At 38.6% G+C, this 27,658-nt stretch overlaps 1 protein-coding gene across 1 annotated transcript in view; it reads right to left on the reverse strand.

Annotated features, from left to right (window-relative positions):
• Ssh2 (slingshot protein phosphatase 2) overlaps positions 1 to 27,658 on the reverse strand; it is a 111,183-nt gene that overhangs the window by 20,610 nt on the left and 62,915 nt on the right. The window contains exons 4-11 of the mRNA XM_028759181.1: positions 27,260 to 27,381; positions 20,111 to 20,179; positions 18,975 to 19,040; positions 13,380 to 13,574; positions 9,186 to 9,279; positions 8,929 to 9,057; positions 5,377 to 5,423; positions 1,324 to 1,470 (exon numbers count right to left, since the gene is read on the reverse strand). Of these exons, the coding sequence (XP_028615014.1) occupies positions 1,324 to 1,470; positions 5,377 to 5,423; positions 8,929 to 9,057; positions 9,186 to 9,279; positions 13,380 to 13,574; positions 18,975 to 19,040; positions 20,111 to 20,179; positions 27,260 to 27,381 (869 nt within the window). The remainder of the gene's footprint in view (positions 1 to 1,323; positions 1,471 to 5,376; positions 5,424 to 8,928; positions 9,058 to 9,185; positions 9,280 to 13,379; positions 13,575 to 18,974; positions 19,041 to 20,110; positions 20,180 to 27,259; positions 27,382 to 27,658) is intronic.

Consider the following 27,658-nt stretch of genomic DNA (forward strand, 5'->3'; position numbering starts at 1 on the left):
CTCTCCCTCTCCCTCTCCCTCTCCCTCTCCCTCTCCCTCTCCCTCTCCCCCATGTATGTATGTATGTATGTATGTATGTATGTATGTATGTATATATGTATATATGTATGTATTGTAAGTTCTGTAACCCTAATACAGATTTTGGAGCCAAAAGTGGTTCTAGAGCAACAGAAGTATAAGGATGACTCCTAAACATCTGAAATAGGCTTTCCAATTTGCCAGCACCTACAGTTGTCAAAGCTTGTTACTGAAGCTTCTCCTGGGACTTTGCAGAGTACTGAAAGCCCATGGTGGGAACTATTTTACAAAATTGAAGAGACAAATACATTCGATTATCCGGATTGAGTGTTTATGAGAGGCAATAGATTTGGTGCCTGTCCTGTCTATCAAGATTGTTAAGGGAAGTGTATACTAATTTCGGAAGGAAGTTAAGAGCAGATGTTTCTCATTTACTAAAGATGGTTTCAGTGCTGTCCCTTCTGAAGAGGGATGTGGCCAAGGAGCTCACTTATTCTTTCCAGTGAAAGGATGAATAAAATTGGGAAAGTCCTCAAGGTTTTAAGAGTCAATTAATTTGAAGATGACCTTAATGCAAGGCAAGAGAAAAATTTCATCATTTATAGTATCTACAATAAAGACAGCAACTGGAAAGATTCCCAAAGCTCACTGTTTGAATGCCTTGTATTCAGAAGAAAAGTCTGGTATTTCATCTGTTCACAATAATGTTTGCTACAAAACTTACAAATATCCCCAGTAGCATTTAAGGAATTTAATTCAGAGCCAGGCATGGTGGATAGTGAACCTTTAATCTCAGCACTCAGTAGGCAGAAGCAGGCAGACTCCTGTCTACTGTCCAAGGCCAGCCTGGTATATGTAGGGATCTAGGCTATTTAGGATTGCCCCCCCTCCATTTCTCTCACCTTTATTTATTTTTTTTTTAGCTGCAGGATTATAATTCCATTTTATTTAATTTTCTGCTTAGTGGAAATTGAAGCTATATGAGCTTATCTTTTTTTTTTTTTTTTTGAGACAGTTTCAGTTTGAGACAGAGACAGTTTCCTGGTTGTCCTGGAACTCAGAGATCCACCTGTCTCTGCCTCTCATTACTGGGATTAAAAGGCATGCACCACCACTGTCAGGCCATATATGAGGTTGTTCTGTTCTATTTATTTGTTTGCTTAAAGGGAAAATGTTAAGTCACTACTCTTTCATCCAGAACCCCATCCGTTTCTCCAGGTACCATCAGTAAACTGTCACAGTCTCACTCCAGCCTTAGCTACACTGTAGAGAGGAATCAGAACCTGTGTGGGGGACAACACTCACTTTGCTTTAGAGATGAATTTATAAGTGTCATTCCAGTAAGCCAGGAGATCTGTTGCCTCTTCATCATATACTCGAATGTTATGATACTCAAAGACTCCAGGGAAGAAGTTATCTATCTCTCGAGTGACGTTCAAGATATACCGCACCCTGTGAAGAAACCAAAGGAGGGCATGATTCTCACGCTAAAACTAATTTCCAGCCCTGTATCTGCCATGTCCAATACCTAAATTCCATCTTCAGCTTATGTATGGTTATATAGTCTCATCTTTGACAGTATTTTGGAAACATCCCTAATATCTATATACAACAATCAAGCTGATACCCTAGCATAACAACCTAGCATTTATGTTGCTAAAATTACCAATAATAAACTTTCATTTGGAAGTTGTTTGTATAAAACAAGGCTACTGATATACCCCCAAAAAATAGAGAAAGGAAAAAATTTATTTTTCTGAATGCCAGACTATCAGGCAAGAAGTTGTAAAGATTCATGGAGAGCTGGACCTGAAATTGTCCAAGTCTATCTGGCCACATTCCTGCTGAGAGTTCTCATAAACTGGGATGCTGGCAGAGAAGGGTTTCTCTATAAAAGCTTCTCTATCACCTCTCTCCCACACCACCTTAGTTAATGCTTAGGTTTAATTTACCAAAAGTTCTTTTTCTTTCAATGTTATATAGACTTTAAACATCACTAGAGTTTACCATAGCAACATAGGCTCAGTTCTTTCTACAAAACTCTTTCCTTCAAACAACCAAATGTGGGGTTCCATAAACTCAGTTTCAGAAGAAGGAGGAAGAAGAGAAGGAGGAAGAAGAGGAAGAAGAAGAGGAAGGAGGAGGAGGAAGAAGAGGAAGAGGAGGAGGAGGAGGAAGAAGAGGAAGAAGAGGAGGAGGAGGAAGAAGAGGAAGAGGAGGAGGAAAAACTACAAGAAGAATATAATCACTCTGGTCAAGGCCGTATAGGCCCACAATTTCTGAGACAGGAATTGAATTTGCTTCACTGCAGCACCAAAGCCTATTAATAGAAATGATTTTATTTTTTTAATTTAAAAAATGAAGCACACAGTAAGAATGTAAATGGTGCAATTGCTGTGGGAAATAGTCGGCAATTCCTGAGAGGGCCAAACAGATTACCACACAAGCATTACTCTCATGCCACAGCATGCATACAGGGGTCACCGCAACAGTATTCACAATAGTCAAAAGCTGGCTGTCAGATGATGACATTAGTGGCTTCTAGAGACAGGGAAGAAGGAAAATATGACAGAGGCAGCATGCATAGTCTCTTTCTTGTTTAAAAAAAGTTCTTAATTAATTAGCTAGTTTATATAACTCAGAAACTAAACCCCACAGAACTGTATACTTTAATTGTATTAATTATATTGCATTATGCAATAAATGCAATATCAATAAAATGATTAAAAGTAAAAGCAAGCCAGGCAGTGGTGGCGCACGCCTTTAATCCCAGCACTTGGGAGGCAGAAGCAGGTGGATTTCTGAGTTCGAGGCCAGCCTGGTCTACAGAGTGAGTTCCAGGACAGCCAGGGCTACACAGAGAAACCCTGTCTTGAAAAGCCCCCCCCCCCAAAAAAAAAAAGTAAAAGCAAGCGCACACTCACTTTATTTTTATTTATTTATTTATTTATTTATTTTTCTAGACACAGTCTCTCTATGTAGCTCTAGCTTCCTTCTATGTAGACCAGCCTGGCTGAAAACTCAGATCCATTTACCTTTTCTTCCTGAGTGCTGGGATTAAAGGTGTAATTGCTGATTTTATTTAAGATAAAAATGAGGGGCTGGAGAGATGGCTCAGAGGTTTAGACTGCTTGCTGCTCTGGCTTGCTCCTGAACTCACACACACAAAATTAATAATAATAACCCCCAAACCTAATCAGTTTCCTACTTCCAATCCTATACTTCAGTAATGGATTATGGCATCATCTCTATAGAGACAGGACAAACTTCCTAATTCTTTTCATTTCAAAGCTAAATAATGCCCACTACTGTATGGTATTGTAGTTCCTTGAAATTTCTTTTCTGTATCAGCCATTATGTGACTTCATGTGGAGTAAAACTTGGAGTTAGTTTCTATAGTCATTAGACTATCTGAAAATGACCTTAATGTTAAAACACGTGCTTTGAAATAACATAAAGCACCAGCAGGGATCAGTACACACAGCAGGGATCAGTACACACAGTCTTGTGAATAAAGGCACACACTAAAGCTTAAGCGTCACTGCATTTAAGAAATAAGACCTAAGTAGATGTCTGTAAATCCAATCTTTCTTCCTTCTCTTTCCCCTTCCCTTCTCTCTCCCTCCCTCCCTCCCTCCCTCCTTCCTTCCTTTGAGACAGGGTTTTGCTTTATAGCCCTGGGTGTCCTGGAACTCACTTTGTAGATCAGGCTGGCCTCTAACTCGGAGATTCTCCTGCCTCTGCCTCCTGAGTGCTGGGATCAAAGGTGTACCTCACCACTGCCTAGACAATCATTCTGTTGTTGTTTTTAAATTTAAATCATTCTGTTTTTAAAGACAAGAGTCAGTTGCACTTTGTAGTTTAGCCTTCTAAAAGTGAATGATGGCTCATATTCCACAGTAGGATGACTGTGGATAGCTACATACTGTACATTTCAAAAAGCAAGGAGAAAATATTTTTGAAGAGTTTTCACCATAAAGAATTGATAAATGGGGGCGGAAGAGAAGGCTCAATGGTTAAGAGCGCTGGCTGCTCTTTTAGAGAGCTCAGGTTCAATTCCCAGCATAGCAGTTCACAACTATCTGTAACCCCAGACTCAGGGGATTTGATATACATGCAGGCAAAATACCTATACACATAAAAATAACTTATTAAAAAAAGAACTGAAAAATGTTCCAGATGACAAACTTGATTTAAAACATTAAGTATATATACCCAAACATCACATGGTACCCCATTAATGTATACAGATTTAATGTTTTATAAAATGTTTTAATAAAAGAAGCACTGAGATGGATGAGTCTTCTCTCCAGCTAGGATTAAAGTCTAGTGTATGTATATACAATTTGATTATAATGCATCTGGCAAGCAGGGCTATGTCAAATTGCAGATTCCATACTAAATATCATATATTAGTTTTCTAGAATGATAGACATAAATTTTACAGGATTGTATGTTGTCAAAAACTGTGTCTTACTACCAAGGAAATTTAAGTGAACTTCTGCAGATATGGCAGAGTCAGTGTTTTCAGGGGCAACCAGGGTCTCATCTTCAAGGAACAGGTTATGAAACCCACTGGTGAACAATTTATCTAGTGTTAAGAGGGCACATGGAAGACACAGGATGACAGCCAAGGTCTTTGAATTCTAAGCCCAGATTACTAGCTGATTTCCTCTCGTCATCTGTCATTGGGCAAATGACAATTGTCATGTGTGTATGAATTTCTTATCATCCATTCACACTGACCATCATCTTGGTATGAAGCTCTGAGCTAGGTAGATATAAATTCAAAAGATGAAGATGTAGTCTCCTTTAAAAGTTCCAGACCAATCCTTATTAATAAGAAATCTTCAAGTTATACTTATTTTTATATCTTCAACTAAGCAACTATTTTTTCCTACTTATATATATATTTTTTGTATGAAAACTAGAAGTTCATTTTAGCAATTGTGAACACCTTTTGTATCAGAAGAAAGTAGGGAGTATGCACGGCACTAATCAGGACCTCTGACTCGTGGTCTTTCACGACAATCAAAAATGAGTCATTCTCTTCTTCCTCTGGCCTAGGCAAGTGCTATCACATTTCTAGCAACTACATTTGATTTTTAAAGAGTACCAAACACTTGGGCATTTGTTTTTCAAAGTCCTTCAATTACTACAACTGATCTTTCTTGGGAGGGAAGAGGATGACATGGTTGAGAAAACAACTGTTCTGATTTTTGTAAAATTATACCTGAGCACTGAAAGCAACTCTGAGGATTAAAGTTACCCATTGATACTTCTTTGACAAGAAAATATAAAGATTAAACAGGGACTTCTGTCATACAGGGGTGTCAGCAATTTGCTCTGTGTGCTCACCCTCGGTTCTGCAAGTCCTCTAAGTTCGAGGCATTCCATTCTGAGCCCTATGGAGCCAAAAAGACAAGGTTAGTGAGTATCAGCAAGTCAACTAAACACAGCATCTGAAAAGGAACACTGGGGAGACAGAGCTTCTAAACAGTGACTCAGTAACATGCACTCAATGCCTCTTAGTACCAAGAACTTTTTTTTTTTTAATCACATCTAGTTTTTATCAATGATACTGCAAAAAAGTATCTTTTCCTGGGGATGGGGGCGGTGAGTGTGTGCATATGTGTGAACAGACAAGTGTCACATGTGTATGTGGAGATCAGAAGACAATGTGACTTCCAGGAGTTGGTTATTGCCTTCCACCATTTATATTCTGGGGGACAAATTGAGGCTGTCAGGCTTTGGGCCAAGTATCTTTACCACTGAGCCATCTTGCTGGCCCCAGTGATTTCAAACTTCAGAACCTATTGTTTTATCTCCTAAGAACTAAGATTACGGGGGTGCACCAGTAAATCAGTTTATGTGGCATTGGGAGTTGAGCACAGTGCTATGTTCAGGTTAGGCAAACATTACTAATTGAGGTACATCTCCAGCCATAAATTATTTTTTATAATTTTATCTTATTATATATGTGTGTATATGTACACATGTGTGTTGATGTGGGTGTACTCATGTCATGGCATGTATGTGGAGGTCATACAAGGGGTCAACTTCAAAGGGCCTTTTCTTTCCTACCATGTGGGTTCTGGGACTGACCTCAGGTCATTACGTATGGTGGCAAGTGCCTTTACCTGCTGAGCTATCTTGCTGGCCCCTGGATTTTCCCTTTAAGAGAGGTTTATGTCATACACTTCCAGTTCAGGATCGAAAATTATGAATATGATAAAATGGCCCATTTAATATTACACTGTTTCTCTGTCCTACCACAAGTATAACCAGCTTGCAGCTGAATTCTTATTTGAAAACTCCTTTCTAGAAAGGATTTGTAATGTCAAGTCTTGAAAAAGATAACCAGTAGTAAAGATTCTGTCACTTTATTCATAAGCAAAATTACTCTGTGTCCAATACTCTTGTTTCCCTTGCTTAGCTAAAAAAAAAAAAAAAAAAAAAAAAAAAGCTGTTGTTCTGCAAAAGGTCTCTATTCACATGTAGGTGTTTCTCAGCCAAATCGGACAGCCTCCAGGAGAGCTGTTGATACTAAAATCTGGTTGGGGAAAGGCTGCCAGCTCAGAGAAATTATACAATCTTATAAGAATTTAGATGAATCTTTTCCCTAATAATAACCTGGCTACCCACCAATCAGCTTCACTGCAGATTTTCTTTGAACTATGTTCTAAACATTCCTTCTCCATTATCAGCTGATATTTTCCTGAATAAACAGATCTCTGTGCAGTATACTGCAGAGCTGAGCATTCTTCCAGAGTGAGAGAGAATTGCTGCCTCTTCTCAAAGTCTGGTTTCACTCAGGCATGGCAACTATGCATGAAATGAGGTAACTTTGAGAAAAGTAACTTTGCAATTTGAAACTAGAATAGATCTCTTTTTCCATGCCAATTGCTGGGAAAGTATATACTCACTGGAGAAGACAAAGGGGTTTGGACATAGGACATGTGGTACAAACTGAGAGGAAGCCATCAAAATACGTATAATAAGATGTTTAGACAACACTTTTCAAGCATTTGTTTTGCATGCTGTTAAGCATGCATAAGGTTAAACTTTAGAATGCTATTTGGAAGTTATTTCCTTAAATATGAAAATTATTCACACCTTTAATCCCAATACTCAGGAGGCAGAGGCAGGCAGATCTCTTGAGTTTAAGGCCAGCCTGATCTACAGTTTCAGGACAGGCAGACTTACATAGAGAAACCCAGTCTCAAAAAAACAAAACCAAACAAAAACAAAACAAAAATTAAAATTTCACAATGGAAACAAATGTCTAGAAAACCAAATTGTTTGTGAAACTGAAGAGATTTTTTTCTTTATTCAAAATTAAGTACATGAATATGTACTTTAAAAGTAAAAACTCTAGAGCTGGAGAGATGGCTCAGTGGTTAAGAGGACTTGTTGCTTTTCTAGAGGACATGGGTTCAGTTCCCAGCACCCACAGGGTGGCTCACAACCATCTGTCCATAATTCCAGTTGCAGGGATTTGATGTTATCTTCTGGCCTCTGCATCAAGGTGGTGTACAGGCATACACATACACATAGAAAGAAAATAAAAAAGGTAAGAAATCTAAGCTGGGTATAGTAGCATATGCCTGTAACTCTATCCTTCAGAAGTACTGGAAAAGAAGACCCCTTGCCAGTTCAGCTTTGCACAGTAATTTCATAGCTATAGTCCATATGAATCAAACTAGAGACAAACATGTTCTACAATGTCAAGCTTTCAACGGCATCAAATCTGACTGCATGGTAAAATAAACTCCAGAATGTTCAGAGTACAGTAATCCAGTTTAATCAGTTTCTATGTGTCTATCCTTCTTCTATCCCTTTTCCTGGCTTCTAATCTGTTCAGTTCACATATGTGTTCATTAGAAATTGGAAGTGTGACATTGCTGGATATAGATAATACTGGCCTTTCAATGGATAAGGATAAGAAGCATTTGAAACATATTTGGTCAAAATATATAGGAAGTGGAAATAAAATTTTAGCATTCTTCTTTGCTTTTAAGTATCTTTGATAACCTTGTTCCTACTACTCTGTGTGTGTGTCTTCCTTGAGGCATTCTAGGTCACTGAATGTTTAGGAACTACGAAGAACAATTTTTAGTTACTGACTTATTGGTAATCATGAAAAATAACTTGAGGGCTTCTAGATGCTGTGACATGGTCTTATATGCTTAAATGTCCATGGCTGAGGATGTAGTTCAATGACAGAACATATGCTTAACATGTGCAAGGATCAGGATTTGATCCTTAGCACTGTAGACAACAGAATACAACCCAATAGACTTTCTGTTACAAGTAGGTCCAATCTGCTCTGATGAATTGCAGTAGGTCTTAAATAAGGTTCAGTAGCGAGATATAAGATATAAAAAACATTATGTAACATTCCTACATATAATACATGTAAATAACATTAAAAGCACAAATAATATAGCAGTGTCAGTAAAATAATGTAGCAAAATGACTAGAAAGCAACAAGGCTTGAGAACATAGTGCTTATGCTTTTAATGTTCGTTACATCAAAAGTTACATTTTTAGATTTATTTATTTATCTACGTGAGTGTTTTGTTTGCCTGATCTCCTGTGTACCAGGTGGATGCTTGGTAACTGCAGCACCAAGCATGAAAAAACAGTTCCATCCAAAACACTTTTCTCTTGGTCAGGAGGGGGCTTCAGGTCCCCAGAAACTAGAGTTACAGATGGTTTTTGAGTCATGTGGGTGCTGAGAATTGAATCTGGGTCCTTTGCACGAATAGTAAGTGCTCTTAACCACTGAGCCATCCTTTCAGTCCAGTTATATTTTATTTAAATATAATAAAGCAAAAATTTCTTTCCTTCTTGTCTTGAGTCTAAAGTTAGTTTCAAAATACCAGTTAAAGTGGTTTTAAAACTTACCAGGAACACATGCTCAAATATCTGTGTAGGACTATCCATTTGACCAAGGATCACTATCATTTCATTATCTATGAATTCCTTAAATTCTCGCAAGTTGCACACCATCTGCATTTCCAGCTCTGTGCGTATCTGAAACAGAGGTGATGTACTGTATTAATCTCTGAAAGGTTCCTCTATGCTTTTAATACTATTTTAACTCCCTATCTATTGTTATCCCACTTCTGGCTTTGGAACAATGAGGACTCAAAGTTGCTTACCTCTTTGGATGTGATATTCTCCAAATCCTTTTGCATCATAATCTCCCTTAATTTGGTCTTAATAAGCCTTTCTGTTCGCTCACGTTCAGTTGGTCTGAGAATAAACAAGTAGTGATTTTTGGTAAGCAACTTAACCAAAGCAATGACTTCATTCACCATTGAATTATGTTTCCAAACTATTACTCTTACTCTCATATTTATATTACAGAAGGAAATGAAAATTTTGAGTGAATACATAGTGAGTTTCAGGACAATGTTGGGCATTACATAATGAGACAATTCCTAAAACAAACAAACAAACAAACAAACAAACAGACAAAAAACCCAAAGCTAACAATAAGAACAATAAGAACACACTCCCAAACCAAACCAACCAACATTAAAAGAAAACAGACAGAATATAAACATGTAAAAATTACTTGTACAGGTTCTATATGTTTAAATGTCTATAAATACATCATAAATATACAGATTTATGAAGAAGCAAAGATAAGCTGGGTGTATCAAGTATACCTCCTGTTCCTACCAAGTGCCTTTGGATGTCATTCCTTACTGAGGTAGAATACTAATTTGGGTAGCCTAGTGGTGTGACTCTCAATGGAACTGGATCTTAAAATGCCATCCTATGCTGATCATTCATTGCTGTGGGCCTATAAACTAGGAAAGGAGAGCTGATCCATCTTTCTCCAACAAGGCAAATTTTATTGCAAAATGGGTTGTAGGGGCTCAGCTATTTGGATGGAACAGTTCCATGGCAACTCTCAGAATAGCTCTGTGAATTTTTTTATGTTTTTGGAGACAAGATCTTGTCATGTGGTCCAGGCTGGCCTAGAATTTTCAGTCCTTCTGCTTCAGTTTCCCAAGTACTGGGATTATAAGTTTATATCACTGCCCTTTCCTTCCTGCTCATTTCTGTAAAGTTTTTATATTAATTTTATAGTTAAGGAAACAAATATGTTAAAAGATACACTGGTAATCATAGAATTAGCAGGAAAATCAGACCATGCAGCCCAGCCTAGCTCTCTATCTGCAGCATTGTGTTATTTTCTAGCCTTCTGACTCATTAAATAAAATTACTCAAGGCCAGATGTGGTGGTACATGCTTTAGTCCTAGCACACTGAGTTCGAGGCCAACCTGGTCTACACTGTGACTTCTAGGACAGCCAGTGCTACATAGTAAGACCCTGCCTCAAAACAAACAAACAAACAAACAAACAAACAAAATAAAATAAATCTACTCTTGGAACGTTAATATGAATCGGCAGCTGATTCGTCACTACTAGAAAAGCACTGGTTTAGATTAACTAGCTGCTTCTCTCCAGAGGCAGGGCTTTACATTATGGAGAACTTGAGTACTTTCTATTCCATCTTTGTTCCTACCTACTCAAGAAAGGTATCTGTTCTGTATCTCCTTATTTAGAAATGGACATGGCCTAAGCCTTCAGGCATCCTGCCTGTTCCTGCTGCTTACAGCCTTATCACTGGCTGCAAAAATAGCCTTGGTAATCTCCAATGCTGCACACTGCATCTCCACACCCTTGGAGCTCCACAGTGCTTAGGTTCAGCTTCTCATGAACCACACAGCACACAGCTAATACTGTGCTGTTCTCAACAAGGCATTTCTGTTGTGATTAGGAGGACAATTCTTATCATTTTTTTCTGGACATGGCTAATGTGGGAGGAAATGTGTAATGACAGTCTTCCACTGAAAAGATGTGTTGATAAAAACAGATTTTAACAGCTGTGTGCATGCATGGGTTCCATTTCCTAGTTAAACAGTTTTTCTCTGAGTCCTTTCCATTCTGAGGTGGAGTAGTTTGGCAGCAGACAGACCCAGGTTTAATCATAGCTCTGATGCTTACAGTTGATGTGACCTTGAACAAGGCCTTTCTGCCCTCTGAGTCTGGTATAATATTAGGTGTACACTGGGGAACTCCGTGTATACATGCCCCTTCTTGGATTACAAATATAAACTGTTCACAGTCAACACTGTAAAATCATTTTGGCTCACATTTTCCTGTATTCTCACTATCCTTTTATAGGCTTTTAAAGTTAACTTAGGTAGGAAGAGGGCACAGAAAAAGCATTATAGTCTACAAACACTTTCCCTTCTTTGATGTTACTGGAAAAAGTGTAAAAATACAGAGAAAACAAAACTAACTAAAAATCACCCTATTCAGATATAACTATGTCCTAGTTAGGGTTACTATTGTTGTGATGAAACACCATGGCCAAGAGTGAGCTGGGGAGGAAAGGGTTTATGTGGCTTACACTTTCACATAGTAGTCCTTATTTAAAAGAAGCCAGGTCAGGAACTAAAACACAGCAGGAACCTGGAGCCAGGAGCTGATGCACAGGACATGGAGGGGTACTGCTTACTGGCTTGCCTCTCATGGCTTGCTCAGTCTGCTGTTTTATAGAACCCAGGACCTCCAGCCCAGGGATGGCACTACCCACAGGCTTGCCTACAGGCTGATCTTATGGAGGCATTTTCTCAATTGAGGTTCCTTCCTTTTGACAACTTTTTGTGTCAAGTTGATATAAAAGTAGCCTGTACATCATTAATGATTCTCTGGTCTACAGTCTCCATTTAGTCCTTTTCTACAAAGATAATTTATTAAATACATCTTAAAACTAAGAACTAAAATTCAGCAAGTGTCTACCGGGTGACAGGATCTTTCATTTTTGTTTGTTTGTTTGTTTTTGCTTAGGAATGTAAAGCAATTCCTTCTTTGCTACAGATCCAACATCTTCTCAAACAAAATAAAAATCAGGAAGGTGAAAACATTAGTTTACTGATTTTGAAATACTTACTCTTTATTTTGAGATGGGGTTGGTTCTACTGTATGTAGTCTAGGTTGGCCTAGAACTTGAGACTCTTCTGCCTCAGTCTCGTAAGTGTGCTGTGTGCTACTATCCCAGGCTGTGAAGAATTTTCTTCTCTATTGAGCTAGATGGAACATCCATTCTTTTGGAACCTACCAACCAGCTTTACAACATGAAATCATAAAGATCACTTTCCACAGATTCTTTTTTTTTAAGTCTTTAAAAAAAAGATTTATTTATTTATTTCATGTATGTGGGTACACTGTTGCTGTCTTCAGACACACCAGAAGACGGAATCGCATCCAATTACAGATGGTTGTGAGCTACCATGTGGTTGCTGGCAATCAAACTCAGGACCTCTGAGGAGCAGTCAGTGCTCTTAACCACTGAGCCATCTCTCCAGCCCCACAGATTCTTCTTTTTGGTTACTGATATCTTGAAAGGACTAGGTCTACTGGAAAGATGGCTCAGAATCAACAACTCCCCATTTTTGTTTTTAAATCAAAACAAAACGCTGATGATGCTTTGATTACTTCTTGACCTAAAATAAAACCACAGCTCAATAGAAATAAATTTAAGCCAGGTAGTGGTGGCGCACGCCTTTAATCCTAGCACTTGGGAGGCAGAGGGAGGCGGATTTCTGAGTTCGAGGCCAGCCTGGTCTACAGAGTGAGTTCCAGGACAGCCAGGGCTATACAGAGAAACCCTGTCTTGAAAAACAACAACAAAACAAACAAACAAAAAAACCCTAAAAACAACAACAATAAAAAAGAACTAAATTTAACCCAGATATTATTTTAAAGGGAAACATCTTTCTTCCATCTGTCTTTTCTGAGACAGGATTTTACTATGTAGCTATGGATGGCTTCGAACTTGCTCTGTAAACCAGGCTGACTTGGAACTTACATCCACTTGCCTCTGCTTCCTGAGTGCTTGGATTAAAGGTGTGCACCTCCAGTCCCAAAGAGTATAAACAGCCTTGGTTGCAATAGTAAATGAAAAAGGAGAAGATATCAACTATTGTTCCTGGGGATTTCATCTATAGGAGCAAGTGTTCTCCTTTGAAAGTCAGCTTAATTTCTTAGGTAACCCTTCAAAAGCACCTTGCTGTTAACTTATCAAATGCTCCTTTACACAGCCAATTCCTCTACATTCAAATTTCAAAATAGTGGAATCTGAGTAACAGATTTTTATAGCATTACACTCTTGATTATGGACACTCCATTGTGCCCAGGAATGAAATTCCTCATGCCTTTGCAGGTAATAGAAGGTTATTCTCCATGTATGACATATGTGAGGTAGGGTTAGTTCCTAAGGAATTTGCTGTTTAGGACATGGGCTTCCAGAGTTCTCAGCAAGCCAACTTACATGTCTGTGAAGAGGGCTGGAGAGTCAGGCCGATGAGACTGCACGTCCTGCATAGCATTCCATTCATTGACTGAGGACTGATCTGAGTTGATATGGCTCTCGTAATAACTCACCCAAGTGAGAAAAAGGCTGCCTGGATAGTAGTTATGCATTCTGGCCACTTCACAAGCCTTGTGCAAACTCTGTAGTGCAGACCTGAAAGATAAGCCTAGAAATGAGCACTATAAAATTATGGGGTACCAAAGGATAAAAATCACTTCTATCTCAAACTTGTCTGTTTTTTTAATTTTACAGAGTATCATTCTCTGGAGAATTTCCTCCCTCCATGGGAGTCAAGAGTCTCTGATCTTGCTTGTATCGCAAGGAGTTGGGGGAGGGGAAGAGAACTGACAACTAACTTCCCAGTGAAAAAATGGGTCTAGGAACCTGTGGCTTCATGTCCTTATCCTTGGACTCATGCTGTGACTGTGTCGTTAGCAAACAAAAATCTCAACAATTAACTATTTAAAATTTGTTTTTCTTTGGCACAGAATCATGTGATAGCTTATTCTCTATGATTCTTACAAGTTCCACAAAGATCACATGGGCAGATGCCCCTAAGCCACAGGGCTATGTCCTTTGATGTTCAGGGAGCACTGTTCTAATGACATTTACCATTCTTGCTATCTTAGTCTCCTAGTTCTTTAAACCATTTATTCATTCACACGAGTTACCTTCTAAGAATAGCTCTGGCTACACTGAGACGAAATTAAACCTTCTGACTCTGAACTCAGAAACCCAAGAAGGGTAAACAAAACTAAAAACTATCTTTTTTCTATTTACCTATACTAGAGCCAGAAATGCTAGAATTTCTGTAAACAAAACACACAAATGAAATGCTAAGAAGTAACTTACATAAAACCTAGGACCTTGTACATTTTGTTTACTGGTCTATCTCCAGTGCTTAAGTAATACCTAGATTATAGCTAAAGCTCAAATAAATGTCTTATTGGCTATAAGCTAATATTTTTCTCTTAAAGGAAAAGGAGGTGTAAGAGAATTCCATGGGAATTCATTTACATATTTTTCCTTATAATAGTTAACTTATTTATTTATTTAACTATTTTATGTGTGTGATTATTTGGATTGCATGTATGTCTGTGCACCATGTGTGCCTGGTGAAGTCAGAAGAGGACGAAGGATCCCCTGGAACTATAGTTACAGAGGATTATGAGCCACTGTTTAGGGCTGGAAATTAAATTTAGGGCTTCTGCACGAGCAATAAGTATTTTTAACTGTTGAGTCAATGTCTAACATCTATAAAATTAAAAACAAAAGATGTGTGAGTGGGTCCCTGTGCCACAGTAGCAAACGTGAGGGGTCCAGAGGTAAGTTTCTGGGTGTTAGCTCCCTCCTCAACCAAGAGTATCCTGCAGATCATACTCAGGTTGTCAGTCCCGGCAGTGACTTTACCTACTACGCCATTTCAAATGTCTTAAACATTTTTAAAGAATACCTTTTATTTTTCTCCCCTCTTAAGAAAAGTGGTCCATGCTAATTTTGAAAAGGTTCTATAATTGTTCAGGTGTGGTGGCTCCTGGCTTTAATCCCAGCACTTGGGAAGCAGAGGCAGGCATATCTCTGAGTTTAAGGCCAGCCAGGACTACTTAGGGAGTTCCAGGACAGCCAGAGCATAGAGACTGTCTCCAAAAGTCAAAAACTAAAGCCCAAACATAAAAGTTTTCTGGTGCTCATGTAGCATGCACGAGACACTGAGTTTGCTTCTCATTGTCACAAAATAAACAAGACAAATGGCAGGAATATCATTCAATCCCAGCACCACTACTCAGGTTTGGTGCTACTCTTCCCAGTTCTTGGTCTGTGCAGGCCATAATAAAAACTGTATGGCTCAATTATGCACTTATAACTTGCTCTTCTATTTTATAACCTGTCATCAACATCTGATTCAATAGTCTCCAAATACATTTTTTTTGAGACAGGGTCTCATATAAGTTAGACCTGACACTCATTATATATATAGTTCATTATGAGCCTGCACTTAGGACTTATCCTACTGTTTCCCTTCTGCCACTCCTCCAGTACTGGGAATGCAGATTATGTGCTACAATGCTCATTTTTTAATGGTTGCTTAATAGTGAATTACATGTATGTACAAAAATTTAACTGATTTTTATTTTCAAACATTTACATTCCAGTTTTTGTTATTGCATTGTAAAATCCTTGTACATACATAGTTATAATCTCCAGTAAATTCTTAGAATTACTAGGTTAAAAATGATAAGGAATCCTGACAAAGCACTCTCCAAAAAGGTTCCTCTAGTTTATTCTGCTAATTGGTTAGACATGTTCTTTAAGTCCACATCAATTCCATATCACATAAACTTTGAAAAAGTTCATTAAATTAGGGTTTTTTGTTGTTTGTTTGTTTGGAGACAGAGTTTCTCTGTGTAGCCCTGGCTGTCTTGGAACTCACTCTGTAAAGGAGGCTGGCCTCGTACTCAGAGAAGCCTGCCTCTGTCCCCCAAGTGCTGGGATTAAAAGTCTCTCCACTACTAGGCTAAAAAGGAATCTAAAAACATAACTTGTGGTTTTATTTCTGAAGTGTGTATGTGTGGTATACACATGTGTACACATCTGTGTGGATGTGTGTGCATGTGTGCTCCTGTATGTGGAGCTACTGTTGGATGTCTCCTCAGTCACTTTCCTTTTCATTTCTTTGAGACAGTTTCTTACTGAGTCTGGAGCTAATCAATTTGGTCAGGTTAGTAGGGTGATTAGATTCAGGTTTCCCTGGCTCTAGTCTGTTTTTTTTTTTTTAAAGTAGCTATTTCAGATTAAAAAAGTCTCTATGCTTCTGCAGCTAACACATGACTGAGTCACCTGTCAATCCCATAAGATGTTTTCTATTACTCAAAAGAGGCAAATGCTCAGAGATTTCAATTGTACTCCAGAGATTCCATACATACTCTCTTCATTTGGAAATTCACACTTTGCAATCATACCTTACAGATCTGTTGCAACTGCCCTATAATATACTCAGTGTTAGCTGCTTCAGATACAATGGCTGCATACAAGAATGGGAGACTACAGTAAATCTTGTCTGGTTAAGGAAGCACCTAGTCTAAATACTGCTTTGATTGACCACTAATATTTCTCTCATATGACTTTTTTTTTTGTTTTGTTTTTTTTGTTTTTCGAGACAGGGTTTCTCTGTGTAGCCCTGGCTGTCCTGGAACTCACTCTGTAGACCAGGCTGGCCTCGAACTCAGAAGTCCGCCTGCCCCTGCCTCCCAAGTGCTGGGATTAAAGGCATGCACCACCACTGCCTGGCCTCATGTGACTTTCAATTCAATATTACTCAAAAAAAATTAACAGAACAATGACTAGTCAGTTTATTTGACAACATCAATTCTTGATCTGAGGTTATTACTTGAATTAAGGCTGCTTTGTCTTCCTCTTCAAAATATATCTGAAAAGCACTGTCATTCTACTATACACGTGGGAATAGATAGGTTAACTGACTCTAACTATTAGTCAAAGGAGATCATTAAGTTTTCCATAAAAATTCACCTGTGAACTATGCTATAAATCTATAGATGTGGTCTAAACACATCGAAAACTGTTCTACCTCAGTTACTTCATGGAATACTAAGAAAGGTTCAGTGACAATGAAGATTCACTTCTGTTATGCAGGCTTAGATTATTTCCTGGATCATTCACTTCCTGCTTTGCTTGCCTTCTACTTATCCATTCTACCTATCATGAGGGGCTTCTATTATAGAACAGGCAGTAGAATGAGAAGCAGAAATTTATTTGTTGTGTGTGTGTTTGTGTGTGTGTTATGAGTGTTTGTGTATGTACAGATTTGTGTGTACATGTGTATATCCAGATGTCAATGTTGTACGCCAAATGACATCTACCTAATTGCCGGCCATAACATCTCACTGAACCTGGAGTTCAGTGAGCTCCAGGGATTTGCTTGTCTGGCATGTCTCTTTTCTTCCCCAATTCCCTGTGACACTAAGGTTTCAGATGAACACTATGTCTGGCTTTGCATGAGCATTGGTATCTGAATTCAGACCCGTATGCTCACACGATGAACACTTTCTGATTGAAATATCTCAGTTCCCAGAAACTAAAGGCTACTGACCCTCAAGTCACATTATTCCCTGGTTATATTACATCATTTTCTAGATAAGTGAACAAGGGTCTATTATAAACAAGATACTCTCAGGTCAGTCATGTAACCCTAGCAATGCCTCAGTTCTCTCATCCACAACAGGGTGCTAACAACACTGCTCTGTGGTACTGGTGTAATGATAAAATATAAGGCATTCAAAACATCTGGCACAAAGCGAATAACTTAAAAGTGTCAGTATATGGTTGGTTATTAACAATAGTTTCTTTAAGTTTTATTTGCATTATACAAACAATTGCTAGTATTTTAAAAGAGAATTTATCTATCTATAATGTAACTCTGTCAATGTTTTTATCTGATTATCATATGATGCTAAAAGCTAGTGCATAGCAGTAAAATGTATAGATGTGGATCTCACACAAGCATGGTCAGTGTGAAATAGTTCTTTTTATTTTTTTATTTGATATTTTATTAATTTACATTTCAGATGTTATCCCCTTCCCCCATTTCCCTCTCCCCCTATTAATCTCCTATTCCATCCCTTCTCCTCCTTTTTTGCTTTTACACTGTTTAGATTACATGTAACTATTAAGGTCAGTTCTAGGTGGAGGAACTAGCAATACAATAGATGCAAATAGTCAAGGAACAAGCAAGACAATAAACCCAGATAGTCAAAGAACATGCAGGACAATAAACAGAGTCTCATGATCACTCCTGTGATCACTGTTTCTAAGGGCTTATCAGGATGACCAAAATATCTGAGCCTACTTCCCTGTCCTAGCCCAAAGTCATTTTCATGCTTGAAGCCAACTTCTTTGTTCCAGCTTAAGATTTATGTTCCTGCCTGAAATTACTTCTTTGTTCTAGCCTAATGTCAGATTCCTGCCAGGCAGCCCCAAAAGCTCTCCCTCTTTTTTATTTCATTAAACAGACTGAACCTGTCTTAGGTTGTTCTGACAAGAATGCCTTCATTATCTGTCATGGAATATGCATTATCAAAAGCAATGCACTCCTGTCTTAGGTTGGTAAGGATCTGTGCAGAATCTTACCTGTTCTTGGCTTGCCAGCCTGTTAAATTAATAACTCTGTCGGGGGTGGGGGGGGTGAAATACAGTTCTAATGGGCTCTTTGGTAATCCATTAACATCTCTTCTAGAGCTAAGTAGTTTCTCTGAATTTCACTTGTTCACCAACGCACAAAGCTTTCCATTGTGAAAATTTAAAAATTGCATTTCTGAGCCACATTCAACCATGGTTACCATGCAATCAGATCACACACACACACACACACACACACACACACACCCTCTACATATACAGCATTCTCATAGAGAATTGTTATTTCAAGTAGTTCTTCTCTCAGAAAGCATTGTTTTAATAACACTAAAGAACTTAAAAAAAAAAGAACAACTTAAAAAAAAACCCACAGTTTTATAGAGATATCAAAAGCCATCTTACCACATTGCTTGCACAGATACTGGTTTGAATATGTGAACTCTGTTATCTGTTGATACGCTGAACCCACTAAGAGCAAAGGAGAACAGACAAAAGTCCACAAATAAGGGTCAGGTATTTCAAATTTGCTACAACAGCTGACTGATTAATTAGAAGAAACAATCAGATATGTCATCTAGAAGTTAACTAGAAGTAGGATATGACTGAAATGTTTCAACATGGCAACCGAGAGAAGGAGAATCAAAATATTCTCCAGGGACAAGTGCCTTGCCAGGTAACCGAACTGTAGGGGTCACCTCTAGATCTAAACAAATATGAGCAATACCAGATGGACTCAGCAGGCTATATATAGATATATATGTATATACATGCATAAATATGAAATAATAATAACTAAAGAAGTAGTAGTGACTTTGCAAGGGAGTGGTGAAACATAAGAGGAGTTGAAGAGAGGGAGGAAGTGATATAAATACAATACTCATACAAAATTCTTAAAAATAAATTTAAATAAAGAAAAGCTTCAACAAATTGATTTTATCTGTTAGGCAAAATTAAGGTATTCTGATGTGTATTTCTATTTGGAAGCCTTTTGATTCATAGCAAACCTGACCTGGGTTTTATAAATTGGAACAAACATTTCAGTCTCTTGGGAACACATTTTAAAAACACCAGGAGGTGGGGGCAGTTGACTGGAAGGAACTGGCTCAGGAAAGGGGTTATACAGCGGGCTGACAGCTGGCAGAGGATTCGGGAGGTTATTTGAAACTGAACACATCACCCTCTGGGAGAACACACGAAGAACAGTCCCACATGTTCACATTGAAGGGTGAGCCAACAAACTACTACATCTTTGCCTGGCTTCCTAACATGGCTTAAAAGAACAGAAGTGAGCCACTTCTGTTGTTTTTACTCTACTTTACTAGATGAGAGTTTTAGGGCCTTATTGAGCTTCTGACACATCAATTCAGTTGGCCACAATGGGCCTCCCATTCAGCTAAATGAACTACTAGCATTAAGATGGAACACACTCCTTGGCTTTCTGTAGGAGGGAGGGAGGGAGGGAGGGAGAGAAAAAGAGAAAAAGAGAGAAAGAGAGAAAGAGAGAGAGAGAGAGAGAGAGAGAGAGAGAAAGTGCTTACCCATCACCATCCAAATGAATTAGGGTGTCACTCCAGAGAGGCAAGACCAAGCCCATGGTACAAGTGCTACTGCAAGACAAGAAATAATCAGTAACTTACTTTCTGTTATTCTGGGAAGCAGTCATCATTTATTAACTTTCAACAAGCCATAACCCCTAATTGTTTATCCTAATGATAACACAGTGGTTCTCAACCTGTGGGTCACAATCCCCTTTGAAAGGAGTTGACTAAAAACCATCAGAAAATACAGATATTTATATTATAATTCATAACAGTAGCAAAATTATAGTTATAAAGTAGCAAGAAAAATACTTTTATATTGGGAGGTCTGTCACCAAACATGAGGAAATGTATTAAAGGGTTACAGCATGAGTAAGGTTGAGAACCACTGCCCTAAGCAATAAATTGTGTCATAAATCTGTACATATTCTCAGGATTACTTTGATCACTGCTGACTTGTATTTGGTAGGACTTTGTCTGGGATACAGTATCCAACACAATCCCAAGATTTTATCCTTTTGTTTTTTGAGGGGATAGGAGCTATGGACAAAGTTTCATGTAACCCAGGATGGCCTCAAACTTAACACATAGAAGCTGGCCTTGAACTCTTGATCCTCCTACCTTCACCTGCTGAGTGTTGGGATTACAGGTAAGCAGGACAATAACTATTCTCAAGGACTAGTTTTAATGTCAAGAACTACTGCTGGTTGCTCAAGAGCTTGGAATAAATAATTTATTCAACCTTAAGTTATACTGAACAATATAACACTAAACAGTCTTAAAAAGGAAAGGAATTAAAAATACACAGAAGTAATAGTCATGGCTTGTTATCAAGTTAGAGAAATAAAAATACAATTTAAATAAAATAGTACTTGGTCTTATATGTGTGAATATGAGTGTAAATGAGATTTTAAAAAATAAATTTTATTTTTATTTTATGTGCATTTTGTGTGCATATATGTCTGTGTATCACTTGCATGTCTGGTACCTATGAAGGCCAGAAGAAGGTGTTAGATTCTCCTGGAACTGGAGTTATAGATGGTTATGAGCTGTTATGTGGGTGCTAGGAATTGAACCTGAGTCTTCTGGAAGAGGACTGCTGAACCATTTCTCTAACTTCCTGTTTTGTTTAAGACAGTCTGACTATGTAGTCCATACTGGCCTTGAACTTGAAATTCTCTTATCTCAGCCTTCTCTACCTTGAGATTATAAGCACTTGCTATCACACCTGACAAAATAATGCTATGTACTGAACTAGCACTGCTGAAATGCAGAATAGAGATGTCAGCAACCAATAAAAGGGTGGTTGTTGTACTATGTAATACTAAAATATTGTTCAGGTTCTGGTGTTGTAAGTCAGTGGTAAAGTATGTGATCTGCCCTAGGTTCAGCCACACACCAGCTTAGGAAGGAAACCGGCTCTAAGTGAATAGAACAGGTTGGTGCAGGAAGCCCTGGACTCCTGATCAATTCATCGTATGCTCTGTGACTCCACTTCTCTGGACAACCTTCATCATTCTGTCCATTTCTCCTCTTTAAGGATCTTTAAAGTTTTCAGTTTTGTTGGGTATGCTAGCACACACCTTTAATTCCAGTATTTGGGACATAGAGGCAGGCAGACCTCTGTGAGTCTGAGGCCAGTATGCTCTATAACAGTAAGTTTCAGGGAAGCCAGGATGACTCTTACCTCACACACACAAGTCTTTTTGAAAATTTATGAATGTGTATGCCATCTGTATATGGGTATGTGTACATGAGTACAGACACCTGTGGAAGCCAGAGTCTTCAGATCTCCTGGAGCCAGAATTATAGGCAGTTGTGAGGTAACCACTGTTCATCTGAGAACTGAACTTGGGTCCTCTGCAAGAGTAACGCATACTCTGCTTAGCCATCTTTTTTGCCCCTTAAGGATGTATCTTAAACTACTTCTTGCTTCTGGACATTTTCAAAGGGATTCTTTATCTGCTCCCTCCCAATATATCTACAGAGACAGCATAGTATAGCAGAAAGAATGCTGGACACGGAAGTGGGATGGTGTTATTAAGATCATGGCTCTCAGTCAGATGGACTCTGGAACCTGGCTCCTAGCAGTAATGACTTTTCTCCAGGCCTTACACAGGCTAGGCCAGAGCTCTCTACTTCTGAGCTACCCCTCAGCCTTTAAACTGTGTAATCTAAAATTACTTAATTGCTTGTGTTTGTCTCTTCATTTATAAAAGAGGGACAGAATAACCTTTACTCTCCTGTTTTAAGATCAAGTATATGAAAACATATATGAGTGTTTCTAAACACAATAGTTTCTATTCAATAAGTATCTACTATGCCAAATATCTGGATTTAATCTCTTTTGGTACTGAAACTCTTGACTAGTTACTTAATTCCTCTCAGCCTTAAGTTCTTCGTCTTTCAAAGTAGGTTACAAACCTGGCCTCACAGGAAAGGTTAGAAGGAGGAAAGGGAATGGGGGAAATGATGCAATTATGTTTCCTTTCCTTTTTTATTAATTATTTATTTGCTTTACATCCCAATTATAGCTTCCCTTCCCTCCCCCTTTCCTCAGTAAAGGGAGGCCTCCCAAACATGTGTAATTATGTTTTAATTTTTAAAAAAATTAAAAAAGGATTTAAGTAGGCTAGAGAGATGGCTCAGTTAAAAGAACTTGTTGCTTCTTCAGAGGACCCAGGTTTGGTTCCCAGAATCATATGACAGCTCACATCTGTTTGTAATTCCAATTCCAGAGAATCCAATGCCTTCTTCTGGCCACTATGGGCACTCCATACACACAGCACACAGACACACATGTAGGCAAAACACCCATACACATAAAATAAAAATAAAAAGATTTTAAAAAGATTTAAAATAAAGCTAGGCACGGTAGCACAAAGTACTTGAGGGACTGAATTTGAGTGTTTTAGGCACTGGCTTATATAGTAGTAACCTTTTGTTCCCCATGTCTTCCTATCCCCTCAAAAAAACAGGAGAAAGAAAAAAATTTAAGATATTTCTCTCTCTCTCTCTCTCAACAGTTAGTCAAGGAATCAAAGAACCATTATAATCTAAAACACAGATGCACACCAAACTTTTATGCATCCAAAAAAAAGTATGCTACTGGAATTAAAGACCCATTAAGAGTAGGTAACTTCAACACCACATTTCTTCAACAGACAGGTCATTTAGACAAAAAATAAACATAGAGACATCAGAATTATAAGTAATAATACATCAAAAGGACTTAATAGATATCCATAGGAGAAAATTCCACCTAAACACTAGTAGCCCATGGAAACCTCTCTATAACAGACCATATCCTAGTATACAAACAAAAAATCTTTTTTTTTGTTTTTTCGAGACAGGGTTTCTCTGTGTAGCCCTGGTTGTCCTGGAACTCACTCTGTAGACCAGGCTGGCCTCGAACTCAGAAATCCACCTGCCTCTGCCTCCCAAGTGTTGGGATTAAAGGTGTGCACCACCACTGCCCGGCATGGAAACTTAGTCATTTAAAACTACAATACACTTCTCAAAATAAGCTAAATGAATTAGCTACAACATCACTACTTGTATTTATCAAGCAATCTGTCTTCTACTTTGATTTATTTTTTTTTTGTATCTTGCTGCCTGATACCATACATCCCTCTCAGATGCATTAGAACACCTATTCTAGGTTAACATTTGATGTAATTTTATAGTGTAATACATTAACATGTTATTTCACTTTGGTCATTCAGTAATGAGTTGAAACATATTTTCATATTTGGTATATAAAATAATATAATAAATTCCTTTAAGAGTAACTGAGCACTAGTATTCTGAAACCAACAGTATTTCTCTTACTGTAAAACAGGCTCGCTCAACAGAAGACGCATAGGATTTTGTGTCTTTAGCTCTTCATGCCCCAGTTTGTTTCCTAGATACTAAAATTTTGTTAATGCAATGGCATCTGTTAGGTATGATGCAGACAGGACTATTAGAACAAACTGATGTGGTTTGCTGAGGATAAATTACCAGTCACCCACGGAAAGTGTCTGCCCAGGCATCTGATGGCTCATACTCTAGAGTCAGAGTCTGAACTTACTGCCTCCAGCTTCACTTCTAGTTCCTGCTCTACAGAGTTTTCAACTGAGGAGTCAAGGGGAACTGAACAAAGGAAAAATGGCCACAGCAATTCTGTCATCTAACTGCACCATACTGCTCCACCGGGGAGCTGTAAACCACACATGACTACTAAGACAGTACATGGAACATGATTAGTTATGACTGAGAATGTTTTCTTACATACCATTATTTTAGTATTTACTTATTTAAATAGCTAGGTGTTAAGTGGCAAATGTACTAGAGAATATAGGTCCAGATAGGTAAAAGTCCAAATCAGAGGTCATAAAATTCCAATGAAGGTGGAAAGGTAGGTATTTTCCCCACTTCCTCATCCTCGAGATAGTCTATATATAGCCCTGGATGGCCTGAACTTACTACACAGACAAGGCTGGCACCTTCTTGGTAATTCTTCTGACTGTGCCTCTGGAGTGATGGGATTACTGGAGCATGCTACCATTCTCAAAAAATGAGTATTTTCTTACTAAAAGGGCTGTTACTTATGAAAAACACTAGAAGCTAAAGCCACAAGAGAAAGCTTCCAAAAAGTGGTTGCCAAACCTCTATAAATTCAGAGCATATAATTAAACACTGTAAATGGTATACATGTTCACAACTCTGGCCTTGTGATCTTTACAAGCTTGCAAGCCATTTCCCAAGTCTTCCCCTGCTCCCCAACTTGTCACACCTGGGAAGAGGGAAAGAAAGCTCAACTAAAGAACGGTCTTGATTGGACTGGTCTGTCAGCTTGTCTATGGGGCATTTTTTTTTATTGCTAATTGATGTAGGAGGAGCCAGCCTATGGTGGGCAGTGCCATTCCTAGGCAAGTGGGCCTGTGTTGTCTAAGGTAGTTAAAGCCTGGGAGCAGGCACGTCAGCATCTTTGCTCTATGATATCTGCTTGAGTTACTGACTCCAGGTTCCTGCCCTGGCTCCCCATGATGCTGGACTATAATCTGTAACCGAACTCTTTCCTCCCAAACTTTTTTTTAAAAAATAATTTTATTTTATTTTGTGTACATGAAGTAGCATGCTGGAGGCTAGAAGAAGACGAGCTGGTTTGTCCCACTATGTGGGTCCTGGGGAACTGACCCAGGTTGTTGGGGTTGGCAGTAGGTACATTTACCCACTTAGCTATCTTACCAAGTTGGTTTTGGTCGGAGTTCTATTGCAGCAACACAAAGCAGAGCAAGACAACTTCTGTGTACAAACTAGAGTAAACACTGATTTGGGGAACTCTCTAGAGATACTAAGATTTCCCTGCCCCCTCCTCCAAATCAGAAGGACAATCATTGTCATCTATACCCCTTCCTCCAAACCCAGGGCTTTGTGCATGTGCATGTGTGTGTAAATTCCCCAAGGCCTGGGCCACACCCCTAGCTATTGCACAATTCCATTCTAGTCCTAAACCAGGAAGTCATGATTTGAGACATCTGGCAGGATTTCCTGTGGCTTATTATCTCAGAGTGGAAAGATCTGCTTAGCAGCCACATTCCACAGTCTTCTCAAAGGTTCTTCAGAAACAGTAGGGAAATACAACAGAAAAGCCTAAAGCCTTAAGGATATACCCCCAGCTCCCCCCAGTGAACAACAACAACAACGATAATGATAATGACCCAGGTTCTCTCTAAGATATCTTTAATTACAGGAAGCAAAGTACGAATGAGTTTTGAACCCAGGACCAGCGGTACATTACCAAGAAATGTATGTACCCTTGGATTATCAAAGTAGAACATTACTGATTGAAAGAAGAGATTGACAGGAGAAAGAAACATTACCCCAGAGCTATGTTTCCATTTGCTTCATTATTATTAGTAGTACCTAACAATAAGAAAAAGGTAAAGAATACGAGTAAATGTCAAAGACATTTACCAAGTGTCACTGTCTCTGAAGATCATGGTCAAAACTTATTTCCTAGTTTTATGCATCTATGTGTGTATACATGTGTTCAGATGTTTATGGGATACATTTGGAAGGCAGAGGTCATCCTTGGGTATCTCCCTCAATTGCTCTTCACCTTAGAGACAGTTTCTCACTGAACTCGGCTCTCACAGATTTGGCTAGGATAGCTCCTTGGCTGGCCTCTGCCAGCCAGCAAGTCCCAGAGATTACCCCGTCTCTACTTCCTCACTGCTGGGATTACAGGCACATACTGCTGTGTCTAGGGTTTCCACCAATGCTAGGAACTAACTCAGGTACTTGATCTTACACAGCAAACACTTTATCAACTAAGCTATCTCCTAGGGCTGTCACGAATTGTTTTGTAACTTAAAAATTTCATTGCCACGTACTCACTGTAAAAGATAATGGGCTCCACTGTGATGCCTTCATACATATATGTCAACTATTTTCATAAACATATATACTATGGTGGTTTGAATAAGAAAGATCCCCACAGGCTCAGAAGTGGCACTACTTGAGAAGGATTAGGAGGTGTGGCCTTGTTGGAGTAGGAGTGGCCTTGTTGAAGGAAGTGTACTAGGTAGCCTTTAAGGTTTCAAAAGCTCAAGCCAGACCTAGTGGCTCTCTCTTCCTGCTACCTGTGGATCTGGATGTAGAATTCTATGCTACTTCTCTAGTACCATGTCTGTCTGCGTGCTGTCATGTTCCCTGCCATGATATGATGACAATGGACTAAATCTTTGAAATTGTAGGCAAGTCCCAATTAAATGCTTTTTAAAAGTAAATGTTGTGGTTCTGGTGTTTACTCATGGTAATAGAACAGTGATCAAGATATATATCAAGAATACAAGCTGGGCATATTGGCTTACACCTTTAGCCCTAGCACTTGGGAAGCAGAGAGGCAGGCTGATTTCTGAGTTCAAGGTCAGCCTGGTCTACATCAGAGAGATCCTGTCTTAAAAAGATAAAACAACACACATGCACAAATCTTACCCTCTTACCTTCTTGTCCCACTTTATCTTGAATTTTAAAAGTTTAATTAAACAAGACACCTTTGTAATAGCTTTAATAACTGTAGCAGGTTATTTAAAAAGTAGTTCTCTTAAAAAGTAGTTTTCATGCCCCTTCCCAATTTTTTTTTTTTTTATGGTATCATACCTGTCATTAGAAGAAAAATCCATTCCCAGGACAATGCTTTCTTCAGTGTCTTGCCTACCATTAGTTGAAACCACTACCATATAGCGTGTTCGATTTTGGTAAGTACTTTCCAGTCTTACAGCCTGAAGTAAAGAGATAACAAAGAAACAAAAAAATTTAGAGAAATCTCTTTTTTTTGTTTGTTTTTGTTTTTTCGAGACACGGTTTTTTCTGTATAGTCCTGGCTGTCCTGGAACTCATTCTGTAGACCAGGCTGGCCTCGAACTCAGAAATCCGCCTGCCTCTGCCTCCCAAGTGCTGGGATTAAAGGCGTGCGCTACCACTGCCTGTCTGAGAAATCTTAAATCATTTAATATTTTTCCCTTTTTTGTATTTAAATAAATTTTTTATTGGATATTT

This window comes from Grammomys surdaster, unplaced genomic scaffold (assembly GCF_004785775.1).
Source record: "Grammomys surdaster isolate TR1022 unplaced genomic scaffold, NIH_TR_1.0 126278, whole genome shotgun sequence".
Lineage (NCBI taxonomy): Eukaryota > Metazoa > Chordata > Mammalia > Rodentia > Muridae > Grammomys > Grammomys surdaster.